General features: G+C 42.9%; 2 protein-coding genes across 6 annotated transcripts in view; one reads left to right on the top strand and one right to left on the bottom strand.

Moving 5' to 3' along the window:
* Window positions 1-4,631, bottom strand: part of LOC137285352 (nuclear receptor subfamily 1 group D member 1-like) — a 70,948-nt gene extending 66,317 nt beyond the window's left edge. For both annotated transcript variants that reach the window (XR_010956966.1, XM_067817728.1), the window contains exon 1: window positions 4,562-4,631. Coding sequence is in view for 1 of the 2 variants with exons in the window: in XM_067817728.1 (XP_067673829.1) it covers window positions 4,562-4,613 (52 nt within the window). In the remaining variant the exon portion in view is untranslated. The remainder of the gene's footprint in view (window positions 1-4,561) is intronic.
* Window positions 4,632-4,652: 21 nt separating this feature from the next.
* The window catches only part of LOC137285350 (FERRY endosomal RAB5 effector complex subunit 3-like), a 40,094-nt gene continuing 17,213 nt past the window's right edge, over window positions 4,653-27,533 (top strand). The window contains exons 1-11 of one of the 4 annotated variants that reach the window (XM_067817726.1): window positions 4,653-4,743; window positions 6,191-6,366; window positions 6,453-6,598; window positions 10,481-10,662; window positions 11,571-11,670; window positions 13,610-13,734; window positions 13,930-14,030; window positions 14,449-14,533; window positions 16,105-16,226; window positions 17,152-17,330; window positions 23,809-24,042. In XM_067817726.1, the coding sequence (XP_067673827.1) occupies window positions 6,201-6,366; window positions 6,453-6,598; window positions 10,481-10,662; window positions 11,571-11,670; window positions 13,610-13,734; window positions 13,930-14,030; window positions 14,449-14,533; window positions 16,105-16,226; window positions 17,152-17,330; window positions 23,809-24,042 (1,440 nt within the window). In that variant the 5' untranslated portion in view covers window positions 4,653-4,743; window positions 6,191-6,200. Of the gene's footprint in view, window positions 5,010-6,190; window positions 6,367-6,452; window positions 6,599-10,480; window positions 10,663-11,570; window positions 11,671-13,609; window positions 13,735-13,929; window positions 14,031-14,448; window positions 14,534-16,104; window positions 16,227-17,151; window positions 17,331-23,808; window positions 24,043-27,533 lie in introns of all 4 variants that reach the window. The other 3 variants (XM_067817725.1, XM_067817724.1, XM_067817727.1) reach the window with 3 other exon arrangements.

Here is a 27,533-nt window from a genome sequence, read left to right as displayed (position 1 = left end):
GATTATTCCATGCCTGTTTACTTCCATATAGTGTTACAACAGGATGTATTCACATAACCTTGCAAATCTATATCTGAAAGATATATTCAAATAGGAAAGATATCGGGTCCAGACAGTACATTCTGTCAGTATCTCTTTAGGCAAAGTGTAACACATCAAATTAGAATTCTGCACAAATCAAAATATATCATAAACCTCAGAAGCGTAGATAACAGATCTTAAAATGTCATGGTGACCTCTGTAGGTCTATTTGTAGCCACACAGACATCCATCAATTGAAGATATCCAACATGATTGAATACATCTCACTGACTTGAGGGACAAGCCTGGTAAATACCAAATATTCCACTGCTCTAAATGAAATCTTCTGTAATCATGTATACTTTTAGTCCTCCTATAGCAATATTTCCAAGATCGTCAAAATATGATCAGCATTTTAATCTGTGTCAAATGATAAAAAGGTATGGTTTGGTCAAAATACGCTATGTTTCAGTCACAACTATTTATGCTGGAAAATAGGAGCTGTACAACATCCCATTTTAATTAAACAGAATAATTATAAGCAGAAATATGCTAATTATAACCCTTTGTTGTCATACATGACACAATAAAGACACATCATTGGCGAGACATTTACAAAGTCTGATGACTTGGAGAAAATAAGTCTAAGATACGAGAAGAAATTCCTTGCAAATTCAGTTTTGCCACCTTACTGATGTCACAAATTCTTCACCACTAATTCCTGCCAGAAAATGTCCAACAGCCGACTAAATATATGAGTTGGATCTTATGCCCCAAATTTGTTCAGACGCCAGCATGAGAAGTTACTTATGCAGTGATGCAGCAGACAAAGGTCACACACTTTTGGTAAAACATCAGCAGTAGCCAGACATCAAAACATTTTAATAGCTCAGAAAGCCATTTTGGCTGTTTGCTGTCTTCCCAAGGAAAATAGTAACAAATCAGAATATCAGTTTTATTTGTCATATCCCACAGTCACACCGGTATTTCCTTCAGTTTCCACTCCCACCATGGAATCAGGGTTCAGTGGTTCTTCTGTAATGGAAACAGTCACTACCACATTTCTGAACTTCCCTTCTGATTATCTTAAAACAAGAAATAAACACTTTGATGTACATCCACTCGCACATTCAGTACCTGCAACATTGACATTACACGTATGCTGAATTCCTCCCACCTCTACACATTCACACGCCAGTTTCACAAGTTTTGCTAATGCATGTCAAACTGACTGCTTCCTGCATGTCTTTCCAATATGAATATGAAGTCAGTTCTTGGTTGTCATAATTCTATTTATAGATAATATCCCTGCTGGGAGTGGGAGTTAGTTTATGACTGATATCCTTGCACAGGGTAATAATGATAAAGTTGATTATGCAGGATTAGTTGTCCCAAATCACACAGAATTCTCATAAGTGATCCCACAATGTAGTACAAAGCCTCACCACTCTGATCTTTAATGTTCATCACAGTCTGTTTTAACACATTAAACTAGGTTAACTCTATCACCTAGAAACTTGCAATCAAATACTAATAAACTGTAACATTATAGCACATAATCATCAACTACAACAATCTCATATATATAATTCAGTTAGTCTAATTTGATAAGTCTAGCTATGAAGTACATACATACACACACACACACATATATATATATATATCTTTTTTTCCCTTGGTCATTCTTTGCCATTCTAGGTGCATAAATATTTTCATAGTTGTTGTTTTCTGTGCAAGTTTTACTACATTTTTCAAAACAGACGAGGTGCAACTTACCATCCAAAACACATATCAGATGTAGTAGTCATGCCTACCAAAGCCGGCAAGCAGTGTTAGACTTAAACAAGCACTACACTGAAACATTGGGCGTTTAAACACTGGCTCAAGGAAAATCAACACTTGTGTATTTCCACACATCTAAATAACCAAGGGAATAAGAATTGTATGTAGCCTGATTACCAATATTCATCAAAACAAGTATTACTTTCATGCCATTTTCATAGATGGTATGACCCGTGAAGGTCCCGGGGTAGAATAGGCCTTCAGCAACACATGCTTGCCGTAAAAGTCGACTGTGCTTGTCGTAAGAAACGACTAACGGAATTGGGTGGTCAGGCTCGCTGACTTGGTTGATACATGTCATCAGTTCCCAATTGCGCATATCGATGCTCATGTTGTTGATCACTGGATTGTCTGGTCCAGACTCGATTATTTACAGACCGCCACCATAAAGCTGGAATATTCCTGAGTGTGGCGTAAAACTAAACTCACTCACTCACTCATAGATGGTATTACAGAATATCTATCATAATGGTATGTGTTACTGGCCTTTTATCACAATAATCATCAGTGGGAAAATATCTAAGACTAGTAAGAGTTGTGACCATCAACAGTTGCAGCTGAAAACAGTTGTGTATAAAGTAGGACAGGGTTTAATATGGTCTGTACAGTGTTGTAATATTGAAAACATCCATCAGCAATATTGCAGTCATGCTCATAAAGGCTTGTCAGAAGTACCAGTAATGGTGAGAGGATCACAGTTCATGTCGTAAGTACATGTACCAGTAATGGTGAGAAGATCACAGCTCGTCATAAGTACCAGTGATAATGGTGTCAAGTTCAAAAGCCCATGTCAGAATTATCAGTCATTGTGTAAAGATCACACCTCATGTCATAAGTATCAGTAATGGTGAGAAGATCACAACTCATGTCATAAGTATCATTATTGCTGAGAGTATCAGCATTACTCAGGTGATCACAGATCATGCACTACAAGCATTTAATCTCATCACCTGTCAGTATGCATGTACTTATGTAGTCTGTTTTTTAAACATAAAGACTTGGGTCAGAGTAGTCTTCAGTTCAGCAAAACATGCATGCTGTAAAACAACTAATGGGATCAGGTGGTCAGACTTGTACGCTTAGTAGACTCATGCCATTATGCGTCAGTTATGTAGATCAATTTTCATGATGTCAGTCATGGAGAAAAACAGTGGAATGCTGTTGCTAATTACATCTCTTATGTAGCAGAAATATGGCTGAACGCAGTGTAAACAGCAAACAAAGATCAAGCACAGAAAAACCAAGACACTATGTGAAAATATTAGAACATAAATATGCTCTGTTGCCATGTGTTTCTATGTTAAGCCATGACCACTCAGATATTCAGTATTTTGTAGCAACAAATCTGATTAAAAAATAACTAATGATAAGAAATATTAGCAAAACTTAGACAGTTAAATTAGGAAAATGAACAAAAGTAATCAGTGTCTGTGCATGTGAAATTGAAAAAACGTAAAGCAGTTTCAGAATCGTGAATTTGGCATGGACTAACTAATATCTACAGAAACAATACATTTTTCATGCCGTGATGCAAGGAGAACTATATGAGACAGACATGCTGATTGTCAGGATACACTGCATGACTAACACTTGACTCACACTCAACATGCCTCCATGGACATTAGGCCAGATTAGGTCAATCAAATTGTTGGCAACAAAAATGCTCTCAACAATACCTTTGCATAAGTGATGGATAATTGGGGCATATTTGAAGTTAGCTGCACCTCTCTCAACTTATAACACATTTAGAGTATAAACATTACAGGTAAACTTCTCAAATTTATGTATCTTTTTCACATAAAATACCATATTAATAACTGAAAGAATATATTTCAGAAATCCCAGCAAAGACAGTTATTTGTATCAAGCATTTAGAGCGTAACCATGAAAGCTAACCCAGATTTTGACTCATCAGGAAAGTAGGTCTAAATCGGAGACAACCAATGGCACAAACCACACATGTCAGTAAATATCTAAGCATCGTAGAACAATTTCTGAATATCGCTATTTTCTACTGAGGGGTCAGCGTGACATGGTTGTTGTTGCAGCCCGTGTGGGCTCGGCCGGCGTAATCATGTCAATCGTCCGTCCGAACAGTCGCTACGATCAATGTCACCGTTAAACAGGTCAAACTCAGAATGTCCCGATTAGAAAACCAAGTTAGTGACAGCGACCAAAATAACCAATACACAAATCATTAAAAATGAAAGTTCAGGTCATATTGTAGTATTGCTGTTGTATAATGTCAAACACGTTTAAATGTGATAAATATGCCTGTGCCGTATGACACGATACCCCACCTTGAGAGCTCTAGAATCTACTCGCAATGACCCAGTTCACTTCTATGACCTAGCTTCCCAGACTTCGGCCGAAACCGTTGTCAATTCCTTATCCCCAAGTCCAGATCGTCACTCTTATTTACTGGTCTAACTTTAGAAAGATGTTAGCAACATCACAGTGCCGGTGATATTATTTTATAATGATGTGATATGGAAAAATTTTCACATTAGATATTCACGGAGGGACTGACCTATTTCTGGAACAAAGCAGGCACAAGTGCGGCTGGCACGTCTGCAACAAACATACCCTGCTAAGTCTGAGAAAACACCGCGAATGTCATTGTATTTTTTTGGGTTAGCCATACAGGTATATTCCAGCATGGTCCTAGAGTGGTAACGAGTTATGTGAGCGATCTTACCTTGTGGGACGGGGGCATGAATCTCACCCGTCGGTGACCGACTTTCCTCCATCGCAGTCCGTGGGTGACCTCTGACCTACTTCCTTTCAGGTTTCCCAGCATCCTGTATACAAAATGTCAGCGCCCACAACAAACCTCCCATTTCCGTATTTGTGCAGCTCATGTTACACGTTCTGAATGATGTAAGCAAGCAAAAGGTAGTTGTCGTGTTAGATGTAAGGTGCAGAGAGGTGTATTTTCTCCATGTTTGGAAGCCACTGTCAGACTGCATCAAATGGCACTGATGTCTGTGATTGTCATTGAAATACTGTCATAGTGAATTTATTATCACGGGTTGGTAGAAGTGGGCGTTTGACGTTTTCCGTACCAGTGACGTGAAAGAACTTTAATGAAGTATCCGAAGATAAACAAAATATCTTGAATTTGTGACGGAAGTTTAGCGTTTACGGTAAATCTAAATCAGCAAATATGAACTAGATCAACACACTGTATTTTCAAGTTCAGTCGTTCTGACATATTTTGGATGAGTTAGTTGAAATAAGTATTATTGTATTGGTATGTTCATAGGTTAGGATGCAATTTACTGGGAGCAATTTAGAGTGGTCACACACCACTCTTTGATGTTTAGGGTCAGCTTTGTAAGAATTAATGCTGCTTACACTGAACCCTCTTCCTTGAACCTTTGTTTCCCAGACAAACACCTGTTTACAATAATTAGGGAACTCTTTCCAGATTGCAGCAGGCATTGAGTCATCCATTAGATGGTGTCATTACCTTGTCAGTTTGATTATTTTTTTCAGTAGGTTGAATCGTGTAAGAACAGCCACAGTTTGTGCATCCCCTCTTATGTCAAAAACACACTCCAGTGATCGAAATTATTAGTTCTTTTGCACCAATGGCACAACTAAATTTGACTTGGCATGGTTAAATTCTTAGCAACTTGCCCACATGTTTTGCTTGCCAAACGGCATCAAAGTATGTTTTCACCATTATTGTCTTTCATGACTTAAAGTGACATTATGTACAATGACTAATGATAAAGTGTACATGTCAAACAGCCAACTAATCATCAGTGTCTTTTCAAAGTTTGAAATCAGTAAATAAACAAAATTACATACCTAGTATTGTTTTATTACCCATGATTTATTAGTGAATGTTACAATACAATATCAACTTTAACAGTCACTTCAAGTCGTGTTATGATTTGATGTTCAGTTTAATAGACCATGAATTTGTGGCACACCTGAAATTGAAACAGCACACTTAAATTATCATGACAGTGCCCATGAGGCACACTTGAAAAAAACCCCTTAATTTCAATCCCTGCACTCACACAAAATTTAATCGTTTCGCTAACCATCAACATAAATGTGATAAATATTCTTAAGTTCTGATCATTCACATATTTTAATAGTGTTCAATCAATGAATAATTATATTCATGATATGCATTGGTGGGAGGCACTGTTGCTAGGGGGTTAAAGCGATCACTTGTCACACTGAAGTCGAGGGTTTGATTCTCGACAATGTGGGAAGCTGTTTCCAGTGTTGAAATAATATTGCTGAAATAATAGCAGAATAAAATCATACTCACTCACTTACTCACTGATATGCATCTTTGTTTCCGTAGTTGAGAGCTGATGATGAAGGACCACACTGAAGAGAGAGACTTTGTGTATACTTTTCTGAGCAAGAACTTGAAGTCAACGGTGACAGTGCCAGTTACAATTCCTCTATCAACATCTGTCAGTGAGTTTGTGGGCCGACTTGTCAACGCACATAACCTGCCTTGTTACGTGGAGGATGGTGAGGCACATGGTTATCTTTAAAAGATGGTGTTTAATTGTTAATATTGAGAAAATCAAATTTTGAACACATATTCTTCTTTTCAGATTTGACAGCAGCCCTCACAGAGTTTGTTTCCAAGGAAACTCAAAAGCTGAGTGATGCCAGAGCTGACGAGGTAATCCTGAAGGTCCAAATGGGTCATGTGTCATCTGCTGACCTTGCAAAGCGATGGACAAAGGCTTTCACTCAGGTGGGTAGTTTGTGACATGGTTGATTGTTTGACAATAGGATATTTCTGTGTGTAACATACTGATATTTGGTTTTGCATGTGTGAAATGGCAGACTGTGTGACATCATGATGTTTCCATGTGTGACACGTCAGATTGTGTGACATCAGGATATCCCCGTGTGTGACATGTGAATGTTTCTGTGTGTGACATGTCAGATAGTCAGAAGATAGATTCTGTGTGTTACATTGGTGTGACATCAGGATATTTTGTGTGAGACATCAGAATGTTTCTGTGTGTGACATCACAATTTTTCTGTACGGGACAACAGTGTGATATCAGGATATTTTGTGTGTGACATCAGGATGTTTCTGTGCATGACATCAGAATGTTTCTTTCTGTGACATGAAGCTGTTTCTGTCTGTGACTTGTTTATGTGACATTAGGGGGTTTGTTTGTTTGACCTTGCTGATTGTGTGACATCAGGATATTTTATGAGTGTGACATTGTACACTAGCACAACATTGGTATGTAGCTGTGATATTGCTGACTGCTGCTTATGTAGTCAGTTCGTTCTGACAATCTGTTACCTGTCAATCCAGGATCTCGGCATGAAATGAGCCACCCAAATGGGTGTTTATTTAGTAATCAGTGCTGTCTTATCCAGCAGATAGCGAGAGTCAGCTTGATGTGTATTGTCACCAATTAATCCCGCATTGAAATGATATGTTTTCCAAGAAAGATAATTTGATTATAATTCAGTATGAGTTGACACATTTCTATATGAGAGTGACAGAACTGGTTCTGTTCCTGTAGTAGGTAACCATGTCACCTCTACAATCCATCGCTCTATGTAAACCAGATGATGTCTTCAGTCCCCATGAGTGCCACTTTAGACAGCCTCCACTTTAGACAGCCTCCACTTTAGACAACCTTCACTGTATTGTGAGAATTTTGATGCTGTTGATATGAACCAGAGCTTGTGGAAATCATAGAAAATGGTCTTACTGCAGATGTTGACCACAGCCATTGTCTCCATAAGGCTGCATGAGTGGTTTCCCCTTGAAGACTTGGGTTCTTGTTTTTCAAGGTGAACAACACACTGTTGACCGTAGTAACTTCCCGTAACTAGGTAACTAGTAACTAGGTCCTGGTAGTGTTGACAAAGGGAGATGATTATTCAGACCATAAGACAGTTTAGCAGTTTACAGGGACACACCTATAGTGAAGCAGATTAGTTTAGCCATCAAAACAAAACTAACTAGACCCGTTGGTGCTGCTGTTCAGTGTTCAGTAAAATAGATCTGCAGTGTTCAGTAGAATAGATCTGAAGTGTTAAAAAAATAGATCTGCAGTGTTAAATGAAATGTTCTATAGATCTGTAGTGTTAAATGAAATAAATCTGCAGTGTTCAGTAAGGAAGTAACTCTCTGGAAATAGCATTCACTACGGAAACCTTCAAAACAGCACCGCTCAACCCCGAACATACACCTGTCTCAAACATAATCCCTAACAGTAGGGACAAACAAGTCATGCCTTGGATGTCTGATTGTACTAGTGTGGGATATCTTGCTTGGACACCTGCCTCTCTCTGCAAGCTGTCAATATTTTGTGGGGCTGACCATGAGTGACTTCCCCCACATTCACTTCTTCAAGATCACTGGACAACATGAGGGTTTTTCTTCCTCACTGAACTGTCACTCTGTCATGTGACTAAAGATTATGAAACCACACTCGCCCTGTGGTATAAGGCATCACAACTCATTGAGCTGCATCCCTTTGACTTTTGAGAAACCTTGTTTTTCTATTTCAGAAGAAGTCCTCCTTGGGTCACATATAAGCATTTTTATGTCCATAAAATTTCCTATGACACTTCTGGCCATATTTTTGTAATAAAACATGTTTACAAAACAAATTATTCATTTGTCCGGTGAGACCATCCTTCAGGGCAGCTCCAGGGCCCCCTACATCCAAGAACAGGTAACTCTTGCCATCAATTTTGTACCTCATTTTTCCTGCAGTTCTTATCGAAAGAAGTGCGTGTCCTTCTGGAAGTTTTTGCTTCTACCCTTCCTTATGATTATGAGTGAGAAAGTGACAATGCACCAGCTGCAGACACAAATCTCGTTTTTCAGAGGGATTCGACTCACGCACAGTATGACAATAGATGGGCCTGTTATGCACACTGATGTGGCAACAGAGGCATTCTTGATCCTTTTTATTTGACTGTGCTCGAGGTATTAGAGTTCTTACAGTCGCAGTTAGAGACCGGCTTAGCCGCATCTGCAGTCTGTGGCTATTCCATGACTATACCAACCTTCCACATTCCTGTCGAGGGTGCTCTTTAGGGCAACACCCTCTTGTGCAGCGTTTTTTAGCAGGTGTGGACAGATTGCGTCAGGTCATCTGGCGTACGAGTCCTCCATGGGACTTATCTATTGTAGTAGATTGGATGTCCAGTCCTCTCTTTTATGATTTGACTAATTTATCGCTCCAACTATTAAGTTGGAAGATAATATTTTTCGTCGGTGTCACATCTGGTAGAAGGGTCAGGGACATACATACTATGTCTTTAGACCCTGATCTGACAGTGTTTCATAAGCATCGGGTCAGCATTCAGCTGCCGGACTCATATCGACCTAAAATCGATCATGTGTTTCACATTATGGGGCCTATCGATCTACCTACCTTCACGGTTCCTGCCTTGTCAGGTAACACTCGCCAAAACGCTCATGTCTTGTAGTGTGTAAAACTCTTAAAGCTTATATTAAGAGAACTGTGTCTATCCGCTAGGACAAACAACTGGTTTGTTGTTAGAGGTTGTGGCAAAACTGGTCATCCTGCCGACACACAAACACTCTGTAGGTAGATTGTGTTGGCAATTTGCATGTCGTACATGCACAAAGGTCTAGCTCGCCCAGAGGGATTAAAGGCTCATCTGAGCAGCAGCTATGTCTAGGGCGTATGCCACTGCCCTGCTCATTGAGGAGATCTGCTCTGTGGCTATTTGAAGCTGACTGAGCATGTTCATCCGTCATTATGAACTTGACAAACAGTCCAGTGAACATGCTCGGTTTGACCAGTTGGTTCTCCGCAGTGGACAGAGTGGTACCTCTCAAGCCGAGTAAGCTTTATAGATGACTAATTCTGCTTTGCACTCGATGTTGGGTTTCTATCCTTCTCCCATTTATTGGTGGCGTTATCTGGTGGTAGCTTTTAGTCCGGCTATGGTATATTGGTGCCATACTTTACCTGTCCATTTTTCTTTGCTTGTTGTGGACAAGTTTCCATTTTGGCAAGTACCTCGTATTTGCACTCTCCCATAGCATTAGTTGTGGGGTGGGGTTTATGATGGGTGTGTTACCAATCAGCCAATCAAATCATATAGGCTTGACAGTGAGGTTCCTTACTGTCCTTAGTCCAGCCAGTTAGCGTGACTGACATTGACAGTCACATGTTTTAGTAAGCGTCATTTTTTCTATTTCTGTACTCGGTTGTAGATTGCCACTTCAGTCACACCTTACGTCAGACAGACTACCACTCCCTGACTTTAGAGTCTTTTGGAGTCTGTCTAGTGCTTATATGTACCCCAAGGATGACTTCTTCTGAGAAAAAGAATTATACAAACCTATGAGGTTATGAATTCTTTGAAGGAAGTTCTCCTTGGGGTATGGCCATGCACCTCCCCACATTCTGTCTGATACGTTCTGCATGAAAAGTGAGGTACAAGGTTGATGGCTAGAGTTACCTGCTCTTTGCTGTAGGGTGCCCTGGAGGGGCTTATGATTATACGCTGTATGTAGCCCAAGGAAGACCTCCTTCAAAGAATTTATAACCTCAACAGGTTTCTAACATTTAATATGAAATACTTTCCTAACTTTATTCACTGAATGATGTGTTTACAGGAGGTGAAAGCATACTCAACCCCAGTGGAGGTGACGAATGACCAGGTGTTCTCTGAGGTGTACCACACCTTAATCCACTCCCCCGCCCTTGAAACACTGCTCAACCTGGAACACACGTATGCCCTTGCAGTGGAGGACCTGACGGACCAGCGTGACAAGGACCTGCAGCATCTTGATAACATGTAGGTGGTCCACCTCCACAAGGGAACAGGGTAATCAAGTGTCAGCCTCTTGACTGTAGATATTGTAGTAGGTGGGGCGCCTCCAGAGGGGAATCAAGAGTCATTCACCGGACTGTAGATGGTCCATCTTACTTGTGTAGTAGGTAGTCCATTTTCCTCATGTAGTAGGTGGTCCATCTGACTTGTAGGGTAAAATAGGCCTTCAGCAACCTATGCTTGCCATAAAAGGTGACTATGCTTGTTGTAGGAGGCGACTAAAAGGATCGGGTGGTCAGGCTTGTTGGCTTGGTTGACACGTCATCGGTTCCCAGTTGCACAGGTTGATGCTCATGCTGTTGATCAATGGATTGTCTGGTCCAGTCTCGATTATTTACAGACCACCGACATAGCTGGAATATTGCTGTGTGTGGCGTAAAACTAAACTCACTCACACACCCATCTTACTTGTGTAGGAGATGGTACATCTTACTCGCGTGGTAAGTGGTCCATCTTACTTGAGCAGCAGGTGGTAATCTAATAGTGCAGTTGGATATCCAGACATCTCTTAATGATGCTTGTGTGGTCCAAGTTCACAGTCAAGATCACACCAAGATTTGAGTTATTGTGTAGATTCACAAACAAGGAACCAATGCTTTGTTTTCAAATGGTCAGTTGTACATATGTCTTGTGTTTGTTTAGATATGTGTATTGTACATATGTCTTGTTGTGTTTATTTAGATGTGTGTATTGTTGTACACGTCTTTTTTGTTTATTTAGATGTGTGTATTGTTGTACACATGTCTTGTGTTTATTTAGATGTGTGTATTGTTGTGTACGTCTTTTTGCGTTTATTTAGATGTGTGTATCGTTGTACACATCTTGTTGTGTTTACTTAGATGTCTGTATAGTTGTACACATCTTGTTTCCAGGCAGCAGGAAGACATGGAACAGGCTCTGAAGAATGTCGGGACATCATATGCAGATGAGGACATCAACACTCTTGCACAAAGACATTTCGAGAATACACAAGTAACATATTATTTTTCATTGTAATAGGTAAAGGAGAGCATTGTAGGGTTGATAGATTCAGTAGTAGCCAGTCATGGTGAGGCCAGCTTCAAACGTCATGACACAGGCTTGTTGCTCACTGTGTTACTTATAGGTAACTTTGTCATGGGTCACTCACTCCACCTGTATTATTTTGGTCCAGGAGTATGATCAGCAAGAAGTTTGTTTTGGGTAGTATTTTTATGACAATCAGACTTAAACGATATCCTTAAGGATTTTCACCATCCCAAACTTTTTATTCCTCCGGCATGTAATGCGGGAGGATATAGTCGACGCCTCCTCCGTCCGTCCGTCCTCATTTTGTTTTCGGAGCATAACTCAGAAACCGTTCAATATTTTTCGACCAAACATGATAGATATAGTAATCTCAGCCTATGGTTGTGCCTTTTGCTATTTATAGATTTTTGGCATTTATATTTTTTTGTGTTAGTCTTATGGTGGAGTGGGCTTCATTTCCGGAGCAGAACTCAAAAACTGTTCAATATTTTTCTGCAAAACTTGGTAGATATATGAGACAGAAGCTGAAGGGGTGCCTTTCACTATGTACAGGTTTTTGTAATGTATTATTTTCTTGGTTTCCATGGAAATGTTTCGGACATAGTCTCAAAAGTGAGAGGTATGTTTCGTTTCCGGTGAACTCAAAAAACGTTCAATGTTTTTCTGCAAAACTTGGTAGATATATCAGTCTGAACCTATAGTGGTGCCTTTTGCTATGTACAGGATCTTGTGATTTATTATTTTCTTGGTTTCCATGGAAACGTTTTGGACCTGGTCTGAAAAGTGAGAGGTGTGTTTCATTTCCAGAGCAGAACTCAAAACTTCTTAATATCTGTTAGTAAAACTTTCTAGATATGTTTGGCAGACCCCAAAGTGGTGCATTTTTGTTTTTAAAGGTTTTTGTGATGTATTATTTTCTTGGTTTCCATGGAAATGTTTGGGACTTAGTTTCAAAATGCAGGGGTGGGCTTCATTCCCAGAGCACAACTCGAAAACCATTTTGATATCTTTCAACAGATCTTGGTAGATATATGAGACATCTTGAAATTGTGACTTTGCTGGTTACAGATATATGGCATTTATAATTTTCATGAATTCCATGGAAACAATTCAAACTTAGTCTAAAAAATTCAATGAGTAACTCTCAGATGATTTGTCCTTTCAAACATGTGGGGGCCGGGGGGATATGTCATCTTCTGATGACTCTTGTTGTAGATCACTAACTGTATACACATTTTCTGTTGAGAATCAGTTGAGAGTGAAATTATTAAAGGTCACATGCAACCAAAAACAAGGTTATCACATGTTCATGATATATAAAATGCATTGGTGATTGTCAGGCCCCCCTAAGTAATTGAAGGAATTGCACCAAATTTGAAGGAATTGCATCTCAGATGTAAACAAACGCAGCTCCCTCGTGAAACAGTTGCAGCGATATTGGTAGTTTAGCAGTAATAACAGAAACACATCACCCCTATCGGAAGCAATGTGGGTAATACTGGAAACACGCTCGACCATCTTACTTAGGAGGGCCTGATTATGAAAAAATTAAATGAACAAAGTTATAAGCATATAATCTCATATCAAGAGTGCAATATTTTGCGCTTGGGTTGCACTTTTGCACTTTTTCCCCCCCTGCAGAAATTTAGTGAATCATTTGAACTCCAATTTCACTCGCTTTTTTTTTTATCATGTTTTTTTTTCAACTTTATAGGCTGAATTAGCATTTTGGATGATTTGTTTTGGTAAGTGCATACCGAAAGGTATCAGAATCTGCAAAGTGTTTTACGTTGCATGTGACCTTTAAGAATGACACTTACAGTCTGCTAGTGCTGTAGTGTTCGGCTGAAGTGTCATGGTAATCTATTTCACCTTTCAATATGGCAGCGAGTGATTGTTTCAGTTGATCAACAGCAAGTGGATGAGTGAGCTGAGTAATATCCATGAGACACAGAAGCGAGAGTATCGGGAGTGGGTCATGAAGGTACATGAAGACTCAACCTCCAACAATGGCGCACCTGCCTATCAGTGAGTCCATCTGCCTCTTGTCATACTCTTGTAGATAACTACAGTTGGATTCCTGATCAGTGGCAAAGTCTGTGATACATGTCATAATAGGAACTGTTTCCAGAATTTGTCTTCTCTTCAACACAGTCTTCTTGAGTAATAGACAGACATTGTAGGACTGTATATCACATGATCATTCATTTGTCCTGATGGCAGACAGAGACTGAGGAACATGTCAACAGCGTTACCAGCAGCAGAGGAGGACGAGAGACAGGCGCCGTCTACCAGACTTGAGGAGTCCTTCACCATCCATCTCGGTCTGTCCATGCACAAAGCAGCATCTGTTGCCAATGTTCTATAAAGCATATGTTCTATAAAGTTGCAAGTACTGGATGGAAAGAACACAACTGGCATTGAGGGTTTTCCTCTCTTTAGGCTTACAGTCATGGAATCATGAAACTTCCGAAGTGTTGACATTAAGTATGTACTTGTGAAGCTTAAGGGCTTTGGTTCAGTGCCCCTACAGACTATGACAAGTGAATCCCATTTATTGTTTCCCCCAAAATATTGCTAGAATATTTCTGAAAGAAAAAAAACATATTCATCTCATGCCTTTTAGACCATGTTGGTTACAAGTTTTTTAATGCATAATAGTGTCCAACCTCATTTGATTTTTCATAATTCAACTGTGGTTGAAAACTGTATCCAGGAGAGTTGAAACCAGTCTTCTTTCAGGGGCCCAGATGAAAACCACCCATAATCTACGCCTGCTCTGCACAGATGTCCTTGACCTTTGCAGGCACAGACCACACACAATTGGGTAAGAACTTGATCATAATAATGATAAGTATAGAATTTTAGAACTTATGCCATCTCACGTTCAGGCACTCACTCGCCCGACACACGCCACTCTCTCGCCCAACACATGCCACTCTCTCGCCCAACACATACCAGCTAGGCAATTGTAGGCAGGTAACTCAGGCGATGCATCCAACCCTCAGAAAACAAGGGCAGTTACCTCCACAGTGAACATACCTTGAAACTGTTTGTTAATGTCCATCTTGTAGATGTGGTCTTTGTTTCTCGCAGCCTATGGAAAGTCAGTGTTACTCGTTACACTGCCATACTGAGTCTAACAAACCCCAGTAGAAGGCTGCATCAACTAACCTTTTGAATTGAACGCAGAACACAGCTTACCAAATGGTGAAAGTTAACATTTGCCCACACCGTTTGAACTTTTACCTAAAAAATTTGAATGATTCCAAGCGATATTTTCTGCATGATCACTTCCGTGTGTTAACATGGAGGATGCATATTTACATCAACAACTAAACAGTCGCAGAAAATAGCATTATTTGTCAGTATTTCAGGATATCATCTTACATATACGGACGTTAAGTAACCGTGTCATCAGAAACCCCAAAGCGTATATACTGTGGGTCAAATATCTGTGTTTTATGCAAATTTTTTGTAGTTGAGAGATCACTGTCAGCGACCAGGGAAGAGAAAATCCCAAAACTGTTTTGTATGTACCACCGGTGTTCAGCCGGCTTGTGTTGCACTGGAGGGTCATAGGTCACTCAAAATTTAGATGACACAACCTTCTACTAGGGTTTGTATAGCAGTGTAACAAATACTACTGATCCTAAGGCTGCTTTAAATGTTGTGTCTCATTTACCTCAAAACTTTGAAGGCCAGGGTATCAACATGTTTGGTCCCTATGTCTATACTCTTAACATCTGTGTATACTCATTCCATCTCTCTATACCCATCCACCCTGTCTATGCCCACCCATGTCTCTACCCCCCCCCCCCCCCCAGTCTACCCCCCCCCCCCCCCCCCCCCCCCTGTCTATACCCATAGCCCAGCCCACCCTACTCACCCCAGTCTATACCCACTCCCCATTGTCAATACCCATCCCTGTCTACACTCATCCCCACATATATCCACCCCCCTGCTTATACCGATCCTCTGTCAGGACCCACCCCTTGTCTAAATCCACCCCCCTGTCTATACCCACCCCTTGTCTAGACCCACCTCCTGTTTATACCTACCCCTTGTCTACACCCATCTCCTGTCTGTACTCACCTCCTGTCTATACCTGCCCCCGTCAATACCCACCCCCCTGTCTATATCCACCCCTGTCTATACCCACCTCATATCTATACCAACTCCCTGTCAGTTCAAAAACCTTATCTACACCCACTTCCTGTCTATACAAAGCCTTGTCTTTACGCACCCCCTGTCATTTTGTCTACACTACCACCCTATCTACACCCACACCCTGTCTATATCCACCCCCTATGTATACACACTACCCTGTACATAGCCGCCCCTGTCTATAACCAAGCCCTGTCTCCTTGTCTACACTACCTCTGCATCTGTCTTCAGCGGCGTGATGATCCCAGAGCCACAGCGCCTGCAGACCGCCATGTCCCTGTACTCTGATTCCCTGTGCGCCATTATCCTACTAGTGGACAACAGACTCAACTCCTTCACTGGGATCAAGAGAGGTATGGAAGGGAGATAACTCTAGACACTTGGCCAATCTCCTCACAGCAGTAACCAGCCATTCCTGGTGGCCTTCTGACATGGGAGTGGTTGCCTTTGGTATTGCTGACCACACTGGCTGGTGCTGCCTCCATGACAACACTCCACAAGTGCTCCAGTGTTGGTACATCAAGGAATGAGCAGGCCCAGTCTGATGCCCTGTTTGTCAGAAACAGGCCTGGACAACCTGAGTATGTGGTGGTCTGGCATTGTGATCTGGCACTTAAACATTTCGGAAAAATAAATTGATGTAAAATTATTCTGACGTATTGCTAGCCACTTTTGTTAAGTTAATGTGCATGTCATGTGTATATTTAATGTTTGTTTGTGTTTACCTGTGTTGTATCGTGGTGTGTTGCATCACAGCAAATATTGCAAGTCCTCAGATGAGGGCATGTCTTCAGAAGTTGGCATTTATTCTCCCTTTTATGTCTCTGTTTGCCAGAATATTCAAGAAAGCCCTTAATGTTTTTAAGCAGCTGAAAACCTAAGGACATGTACCATGAACTTTGTTCATTGCAATTTGCACAGAATTTCACTGATCTTAACAGTGGATAAGTATATGTGATGGCATGAAGATGTGGCATCACTGGGCAACTTTTTTCATGGGAACCACAGATTAACCAGCTGTTTAACCAAATTCTCAGCATCCCGAAGAGTATTATTGCAGGGCATGACTGTATTGAGATATTATATTTCAGGAATTGGCGGAAAGCTATATTTTTTCATAGCATATGAATTCATGAAGGGAATCATGTTTTAATAACTGAGTGAGTTTAGTTCAATATTGTTTATGAATAAAATTGATATCTAATTTCTGTTAGGGTAAGCACATGTTACCAAGCATCAGGATATTAAGAGGATTTTATCATGTCTGTCTAACTGCAGATTTTGCTCGAGTGTGTGAACAGTCAACAGACTTCCATTTCTCCGACATGGATCATCAGATGCTTCTCATTGAACAGGAAGTTACAAAGTGCAATGACATCCGTGTCATGCGGAGAACTGCAGAAGAGGTAGACAAGATCAGCATTAAGAGTACAGGCAGCAGTTCCAGTGAGGGCCAGGTAAGACATTCACACCTGTATGAAGGTGCTCTGGTGATGTGCAGGTAAGACATTCACACCTGCATGTAGGTGCTGTGGTGATGGCCAGGTAAGACATTCACACCTGCATGTAGGTGTTCTGGTGATGGCCAGGTAAGACATTCACAAAAAAATCACAAAGCGGTTTGGGCGTAATCCTTTAAACTGTTAGGTATTCACTTTGCATCCTTAGAAAATATACACCTTGAAAAAAGTTAAGCACACCCCTACATATTGTTTTATGGTAGAGTAAGTAAGTGGGTGTAGAAGGATCAGAACACTTTTATAACATATTATTTTTTAAGATGGGATGTAAACAGTCTTCAGTGTGTACTAAATGTAAAGAATTGGATTGTGATTTCAGTCACTTATTCTGGTATTGTAAACATGTCAGCATATTATGGACTGATATTCAATTTTGGATAAACAATGTCTTGAAGCTGCCCAGCAAGAGTTGACAAACTACTATAATATTAATAAAGCAATAAAATATTCAACTTGTGATTTCAATAAATTTATTAGTAGCGACGACAAGTTGATTTGGCATAAGAAATGAATGTTACATCATTCACAAGTGGAGTCAAGCAAATAATCGGGGCCAACTGGACCACATCCTTGATATCTCCAGGGTAGGCGTTCCGATATGTCTCCACGATACCCTCACAATCACAACTCACTTTCACAAACTGATTGAACTTAGCAACACAAACCATGAAGAGGTTTTCTGAAAGCAGTAGAAGGAATTTTTTCCCATATTTTTTTAAGTTACGGATCTACCAACAAAAAAAACATGTAAGACATTCACACCTGCCTTCAGGTGCTGTAGTGATAGACAGATATGAGATTAACACTTGTATGTGTGTATAATGATTTATTTTTAACTTACCTTACCATAGGGCTTATGCATATTATCTCAAGAGTCGCTTAGAAGAGATCAGACAGTTGTTGATAAGCCATTCTACCGAATGGCTACCTCATGTATCGACGAGTGTATAGGAACAGAAGTGATGCGATCTCACTAATCGCGCATGCGCGAGCAATCCAAAACTTCACTTTTACGTCAAGCGTCTCACCAGTCAGACGTGTTTTCTTTTGTTTACGCTGTTTTGCTACTGTTTTGATATTAAAGTGGTTTTTGTACTGGTAGGTATGGTTTTCTACCTTTTTTCACTTACTGGTGGAGAAGTTCGCAGTAATTTAACTTCACTTACCTGGCTACCTCGTGTTTTCGACTCGCATCATTATCCTTAGCTATCCTTGTTGTTTGCCTTCTTTCTTCGCACATGTGGGTAAAGGTTGGTCCCCAACCCGTTTCCTTTGCCTATGTGCTTTGCCAGATCTTGTGGTTATTATCCATTTTATATTTTATTTTCGTTTATTTGTACGCCTTGCGTGTTGCAATGGGGGCAGCCATGTTGGTTTCCCTCTGTTGTCGCGTCGTTAGGGCGTGCTCATTTGTTCTACAGGGGTGTTGCTCCATTTTCTACTATAGGGTTTTTTTGTTAACCATTACTTCATGGCGTGGTTCTCAATGTTGTTTGCTTTTCTGCATGTTGCAGCTTTATTATGACTCGACAATATTGCACACTCTGTAAGGTGCAGAAGTCTGCAAAGGATCCACACCCCAGGTGTCCGGACTGTGCAGTTGTTATTTGTGGTTTTGATGATCTCTGCTATCATTGTTTGTCTCTTACTGTACAGGAATTCAAGGCTTACTTGTCGGCTGAGAAGAAACGTTTTACGCAAAGGAAATGGAAAATGTCGTCCCCTGCTTCTTCTTTGGGCTCACGGTCTTCACCATCCATCACCATCACCGATGTCAGCGCCTCCCTCGACGCTTCCTTTGCCTCCTTCGGACGTGACGCCTGGACTGCAGCGCGAATCAGATTCCTTCATTGATCTTTCTCACCCGGACGCCCTCACTCACCCAGAGGTGCAGAAGTTGCTGAGAACCCTGCTATGCTTAAGCGCTGACCCAGCGCCATCATCGACATTGATTATTACGTTATCTTCGGTGCTCCCGACGTTGATGCGGATGCCTGTCGCTGCACCTTTGTTGGATACGTGTGGATACGTGTTGAAGCGGAACGCTCCCGGCGTGACCGGCGCTCACGCTCTAATTCTCCCAGATCCCGTCGTCGCTCTAGAAGTCCTCGTTGTGGTTGCTGGCGCTGTTTCCGTTCTCGATCTCTCTCCCCTCATCGTCTACCAGATAGGGATCAACGCTCCAGATCACTCACCAACTTATTCTAGATGCCAACGCCATTACGCTCTAGGACACCACCTTCTCATCATTCACCGAGGCGCCTCAAATTGCGCTCCCCTGACATTCCCCTGACCCTGACACTATGTGTTGATACAGAGCCGCGGTCGTCCATGTCTATGCCTGGTCACTGGCATCACAGTCACCCGGTTTCCTGGGATGATACGGAGGAGAGATATTTCTCTCCGGACTACATTGACGACGCTCCTGACTTGGATGATGGCGGCACTTGTTTATCTCCATCGACGGTCTACGACTGGATCGCCGACAGGCTTCCAGACTGTCCCTCCCCGTCTCCTGGTACGGACGATCACAAGGCAATGCAGTTTTTGCCGGAGCTACTTATTCCCCCACATCCGATGGTGGCGGACGCCATTGCCTCTCTGGATGCGGATTTTGCTAAGTTGTCCCTGTCATCTACAATCAAGGCACCTAAATCTAAAAAGGGCGATTATAAGATACACAGTTTTGACTTTGACGACAGTGGAGCGGCTCACGACGAATCACTGAAACGGTTGACGAGTTCGCCACAGAATTCTTACAAGATCCTGTCTGGGATCTTACAGAAGATAAAGCCTCTCGTGTGGATCACCTGTCGATGCTATTTCAGTGGCAGGGCAACGTTCTCTATGACTTGTTAGCACACCTGAAAGCGGCTCTTGCGATGATGACAGCAGTTCGACCCTCCGGTTTCCTGGGACCTTGTAATCGGCAGGAAGAATTCAAGCACAAGCTGTTTAGGGATCCTTTTTCGTCCCGCTGCTTATTCGACAACATGATCCCGGACGTCTATAAACAACATGCTGAACTGACTAACACTGAGGTGTCGTTATCGATGTTTGAGGCCCTTGGATCTGCCTTTTGTGGCTCTTTGGCATCCCGTGGAAGAGACGGACGTCGCTATATCCCCAGACACGACTCCATTCCTTCAGCCTTCGGCAGAGGACGCGGCCATGGTAGACCCGCCGGTGATGGTCAGCGCCGTGCGCCTGAGTGCTCCCGGGAACCTCCTACTACACCCAGCAGGGGTAGAGGCAAGCGCCCATACTCAGTTAAATGATTGGTTCAGCGCAACTGGGACCTCCCGCCCCTAGTCGTCTCGATACGACCCATTCCTGTAGGCGGGAGATGAGGGATCTTTTGGAGGAACTGGACCATTCTAGAGGATCCATACGTCCTTTGGACTGGTTACAAGCTCCCTCTTACCGTGTTGCCGCCTCTGACTTCGACGCCCCAGTCACGCGTGTATTCTCCAACCCAAAGTGTTTTGTTAACTGAGAGCATTCAAGCGTTACTAGACAAGAACGCCATAGAGACAGTGTGAGACCCCCAACAGTCCCCCGGGGTTCTACTCACCCATCTTCCTCGTACCCAAGAAGGATTCTAGGAAAATGCGCATGATAAACAACATGGCAATGTTCAACAGGCTGTACCTTCAAGACCCTGCACTTCCACATGATCTCTCAGGGACAACTGCGGGCCAAGCTCGGTCCCCAGGTCATGGCTGCAGGATGCTTAACTCCATGTCCCGATTTATTGGCCGCACAGGAAGTTCCTGCGGTTTGTGTTCGCCAACCGTCACTACCAATGGAAGGTACTCCCATTTGGCATTTCCACCAATCACCCGTTTCCTCCAACTCTGGAATATCGATTTTGATCCTTACATAGACGACTGTCTCTTCAATCATACCAATCCTGTGGCTACGAAGACAGCTGGCGTTTGCCACGCATCCCCTCGAACAACAGGGGTGGATCGTCAACAGAGAGACGTATGGTCTGTTTCTGACTCACTCCAACCTTGGCAGAATCCCACCAGCGTGTTTGGACAAGATAGCTGCCTTCATCGATCGCAGACTCACTCAGCCGATGTCTCTCAGGGAGTGACAGTCAATGCTAGGCCTGCTCACGTTGGCTCAAAATCTGAGGCTACGGGGTCGTCTAATGCTTCGGCCATTACAGCGCTTTCTCCTGCTGTACATACAAGCCGACGACCTTTGGATCAAGTTCCCTCGACCAGACAATCTTCACCGGTATTTTCGATGGTGGACTCTAGAGTCGAACGTTTGCATCGGCATGTCCTTCACAGACTTGATGCCCGACCACGAACTTTTTGTTGACGCTTCCCTTCTAGGTTGGGGCGCTCACCTCAACGGTCAGACAGTCTCAGGGCTGTGGTCCAACGTCGAACGCGGGTGACACATCAACAGCCTAGAGTTTCAAGCGGTCATTCCCGCAGTTCAGCATTGGATGTCAGATTTGCGGAACACATGCCTACTGATAGCTTCCGACAATTCCACGGTTGTCTGGGTGATACGGAATCAGGGCACCACGAGATCTCGACGGTTGTGGGAGCAGATGTTTCAGCTGGCCATATTCTCGACGACAGCAATGTCCAGGTTCGTCACATCCCGGGTTGTAGAAACGTACTGGCGGACGCCCTCAGACGCAGTTACTCCGTCATCCTCACAGCCATCTCCACTATCCTGATCCAGCGAGGTTTTGTCTTCACGTCTGGACCATTTACAGAAAGCTCTAAGTACTAAGGGTTATTCTACTCGGGTGGCAAAGGACATTGCGTGTGCTCACCGGGTATCTACGACATCTCTTTATGACAACAAGTGCACGTCTTGTGAGAAATTTTGTACATTCAGGAAGCTGAATCCGTTATCAGCTTCTCTTCAGTTTCTGGCAGAATTTTTTCTATACGAGGTAGTACCATTGCGACGTATCTATCAGCGCTGAACTCCGTCTTAGCAGTCAAGTGCGACCGGCGAGTTTCCAAGGTGCCAGAACTCCTCGCCATGTTAAATGCGTTTAAGTTGGAGGATCAAAAAGCGAAATTTCACCCTCGTGTCTGGGATTTGAACATCCTTCTTGACCATCTCCATGGCCCTCCTTATGAACCCTTGGAGCAGGCCTTTTTTGAGAATGCTTTGGATGTCACCCATGTCAAGTTTGAGCAGACTCCGCATGGTCGAGCTTACTTAGGACTCTTATGGGATTTTATCACAAAGAATCAGCTCTGTTGTCGACCACTGCAGGCTCTCAGGACTCTGATGAACTGCTTCTGTGTCCGGTACGGGCATTGAACCTATATATCTCCAAGTCGGCCTCTCGAAGACGGACTCGGAAGAGACTGTTTTTTCCATTTGCTGCATCCGTAAAAGCAGAGGTTTCCAGGAATACAATAGCGTTGTGGTTACGAGCCACTATTCTGGCTGCTTATGATACTCAACACCTACCGCATCCATCGGCCAGCAATCCTCATTAAATTCGAGCTTTGACATCCACCATGGCTTTGCACAGGAATTGTTCCGTTCCAGCAATTATGGAAGGATGTTTCTGGCGATCTTCCACTGTTTTCGCACGCCATTACCTTCATGATGTTGCGGTCGAAGATGTGGAGGGATTCCAGTCCTTTGGTCCTTTGATGGTAGCTTAGCAACTCACCTGACCTTCCACCCACTAGGTAATTATGAATTTCTTACCTTGGGGTCTTAAGGAAGTGTATGGTTTGGTGAAATGTTTTTCATGATTGCTTGTTTGGAGTTGGTTTTTTACTGAAGATTACTCTCTGTGTCTATTTCCATTTGTCATCTAGCCTCGTCGGTTTTGCCTTTATTCGTACAAGATTGATTCATCATTGCTTGGCCCTCTGAAGTCCTATCTGTCGAATTCTTATGCATAAGCCCTATGGTAAGGTAAGTTAAAAATTTATTAAAATCTAAATATTTTAGATATTTGCATACTTACCTTACCATAGAGAGGTTACGCCCACTCAACGATTGATGTTTTTTCCTCCCCACTCTGGACTTCTTCGGACTCATATTTTGTTTTGAGTAAAAGTGAAGTTTTGGATTGCTCGCGCATGCGCGATTAGTGAGATCATGTCACTTCCGTTCCTATACACTCATCGATACATGAGGTAGCCATTCGGTAGAATGGCGTATCAAGGACTGTCTGATCTCTTCTAAGCAACTCTTGAGGTAATATGCATAAGCCCTGTGGTAAGGTAAGTATGTAAATATCTAAAATGTTTAGATTTTAATAATATTATTTGTGACTGAATTGATTGATGATATGTTTACCTGTGTTAATGTAATAAATAAACTGATTAGTGAAATCATGTGTTTCTTGTAAAACCATGGTCATTGTTACGGATGAATTCAAATGACCCTGTTTGTGTTGTTTGTTCAGGACAAGATGCTGGGCAATAAGCTGCAGGTGGGGGATGTCTACATCACAAAGCATTCCAACCTGTCTGAAGTTCACATAGCGTTTCATCTTGTGTGCGATGATAGTGTACGCTCCACCGATATAACATCTCGGCACCCTGTCATCCTAAGCATCAGAAACATCATCAAACTGTGCTTCCGCCACAACATCCACACCCTCACTATACCACTCCTTCTAGCCCATGAGATGTCTGAGGTAAGTTGTCTCCTCCACACCCTCAGTATGCCACTCCTTCAAGTCCATGAGATGTCTATCTCCTCCACACCCTCACTATACCACTCCTTTTAGCCTATGAGATGTCTGTCTCCACCACACCGCCACTATACCACTCCTAGTCCATGACATGTCTGTCTCCTCCACACCCCACATCCTCAGTATACCACTCCTAGCCCATGAAATGCCTGAGTTGTGCACACACCCACTCCAGTAGTATAGGGAATGACAGTTCTAAAACACTTTCAAGAAATGTCTCTACAAAGCCTTATTTACTAAATAAGGCTTTGGTTGGGCCATTAGCTCTTGCTACTATTACCCCTACTACAAAAAGGTTGGGTGTCTATGAAACAGTTTACCGTGTATTGGTTGGAGGTAACACTGTGCCGTACGGTACGATCAATAATTCTTCTCTTACAAACCCCCTTCCCGGCCCATCCCTCAAGTAGTATAAGTTAGGTTCGTCGGCTTTCATATCCACTTTATCTATGTTGTAAGTTTTGACTGACCATATAGGATCGGTGGCCCGCTTACGGCTATCGCCCTCGTGTTCCCCCGGCTGGTATAGATACCTCACTAGGGCCCTATCTGGTATCTGTTTCTCCTTCCCACGCAATGGAGCGGCCGACTCTGCAACTATTGATTTTAGTTTGATAGCGTCTGCCGGTTTCTTACCGGTGAGACGGGTGACTATATGGTTGATTGCCGACACCACCTTGGGTAACCTCGTGACCCATTCAGTCGATCGTTTTCCAGGGGTGACCATCTCCCTAGCATACTGATGGCCGAACAAGCGCTCAGCCAAAGTCCTATTAAATCTCTCAACAATGGCTTGGCTGCGATGGGCTCCGGCCGTGCCACGCCTGACCTTTGTATCGTGTTTGGCTAGCAGTTGTGACACGGCACCCATGAACTCCCGTCCGGGGTCAACTTGCAGCTCTGTTGGCCACGTGAGCGGACTGCGTTTGTATATGCGTTCGAATCCTCTGGCTACCTGGGCCGAATCTTTCGTGGTCAAGGGTTCGGCTTCCTTGTAACGACTGGCTACGTCCACTACGGTTAAGGCATACTTGTACCTCTTGTCGTGGGGTAGGAACAGTAGGTCTGCCTGGTGGACGCTATTAGGTATGTTAATACCGAACCTCCTTCTAGGCACGTAGCGTGGTGCCGACAAATAGATCTGCCACAGGGCTTGTTTTTCAAGCCACGCTTTGGCTTCCTCCGGGGGTACTCGCGCTATTTTAGCTAGCTTATCTACTGCGCTAGCTCCTTTCCAGTACCCACGCGGGCTGTAGTAAATAGCCTCAAATTTTTTCATGTCCATACGCGTATGTGTTTATCCCATCAATAGCTATCCAACGTTTCGTGTCCATAGGCGACAGGGACGTCTTGTTTATAGTCAGTCCGTATATCTTATGTCCATTACTTCTAAGTGTGTTCATTTTATGTCTAAAGGTACGGGTCTTGAACAGGGCTTCCTTGAATCTGGCGTGTTTGATGTGTTGTTTCACCACATACTTCTTAACCCCCTTAGCCTTCCGGATCTCACTATTGTCGGCTTTCAGTATGGAGTACATCTTAGGTCTCAAACCTATGTACTCGGCTATGGGCGTGCCAGCACACTCGTCCTTCATCTTACCTAGGACCTTTTTATTTACCGTACTGTGTATGGCATGGGTCTTAGGGTAATCGCTGGTGTCGTATAAATCGAGGTGTTTTTTCATGTCCTCGTACATGTCCTCGGTTCGAATCTCCATCAGCAGGGAATCCGTGTCAGTGTACAGCACTTCACACCTGTCGCCGTACTGTTTCTTGAGCTCGTTGTAGTAAAAGTCGTACATCAGGTGTTTGGATAAATCGAGGATGCTCATCCCCACGTAAACAGGCCGGTTGAATTTTATGTGACTTTTCTTCATGTGTAGGGCAACCAGGTTGTCTGTGAATATCTTACTACGGTTGAATGCCGGACTGGCTATCAATCTCCTGAGCTTGTCTTCCTCACTCGACCGAACCAGCTTCACGGTCACGCGTTTCCTCAGGTTCTCCATAGTCTTACCAAACACCGAGTTGTTCATGAGCTTGTAGAGATTTTTCTCAAAATCACTGGTGGCTTTTTTTCGTAGGTCGGTGTTCATTCTGATGTAGGGTTCCATCCATGGGCTCTGGTCGAACATGAGCACCCTGTGTATTTTGGTCAGCCTCATACCCAACGACAGGTACAGCTGTAGGTTGCGATAGTGAACGATGTACTTGGTCTTATTCATTAAATTTTCAACGTCTGTCACACGCCCACCTGACAAGTTATGTTGGTACTCAGACATCCAGTCTGGGTTAACCCTCATACGTTCGGGGGCCAGGGGGTAGCTGTTGTGTGATGTGTGTAATTCCTTGGGATACTCTAAGTCAACCTCGAGGATATACCCTTTGTTCGAATCTGGTGCAACCCCCATAACATCAACGTGTGGTACCCATTCGAATCCCCCTGTAGGTAGATACTGGCTCATGGCCCAGCCGTACAGGTTGTTTGCGTCTAGGTAGAGAATGTGATTGGTTGGTTTGTTAGGATCGTAACCTTTCACGTATTGATTATTTGCTTTAGCGTATCGTTTGGATGCCGTGGAAATCCCACCTCGCAAGCCTTTCTCAATGAATAGGTGCATGTCGTAATCTGTGAGCAATTCCAAATTAACTCCGGTCTTTTTAAGCAAGGCGTCCCACGACAGACCTGGGCTGGTGTAATACCATGCGGGGTCGAGTTTATACTGCTTTAAACACGTCCGCCTAAACGTTTCAAACACGTCGGCTAACAGCAGTACATCTGTCCTCAAGTACAGGTCGTGATAATCACCCAGGTTCTTACAACCCAGTTTATTCCATACGTTAGTCGCGTGCGAGTAATCATCTCGTGAGACGGACGCCTCATTCAGCTTGCTATAAAAGCAGTCAATAGGGGGTAGTCTGGTCTCGGTGAACTTGACCCAACTATCCATGTACTCATAGGGGTACACACCCTTCCTCATAAGCAGGGGTCTAGTCTCGGCGTCTGTGTATCGATCGGTGATAGGGAAGGTATTGTTGGCCTTGACCAGACTGTCGAGTGATGATAGGAGGAACTGAAACGAGTCAATGAACCTAAGTCCGTTTAAGCTGAAGGAGATGTATCTCTCCATGTTGTTGGGGATGCACGTTATATTACCATCGATTTTCGCGATGGCCTGCATGATCAAGTGTGAGTCGTACCCTCTCAAGTTGTGAAAGACAACGGGGATGTTTATTGTCTTAGGGTTGATTTTAAGCTTGAGGTTGCACGTGCTGTGAGCGGCGCCTCTATACTTACCAGTTATGTGACAGTGATCTCTCACCGAATCACCGTTAAGTGGTGAGTCACACACGTGACAGTTAGTGCTACTAGCGTGAGCTAGCTTGTCGTCTTGGGTCAGACGCATGGGAGCGATTCTATACAATGCATTCCT

The sequence above is a fragment of the Haliotis asinina genome, chromosome 5 (genome assembly GCF_037392515.1).
Source record: "Haliotis asinina isolate JCU_RB_2024 chromosome 5, JCU_Hal_asi_v2, whole genome shotgun sequence".
NCBI lineage: Eukaryota > Metazoa > Mollusca > Gastropoda > Lepetellida > Haliotidae > Haliotis > Haliotis asinina.
The sequence above is the reverse complement of the archived record's forward strand: the minus strand, read 5'-3'. Positions and strand labels throughout refer to the sequence as shown.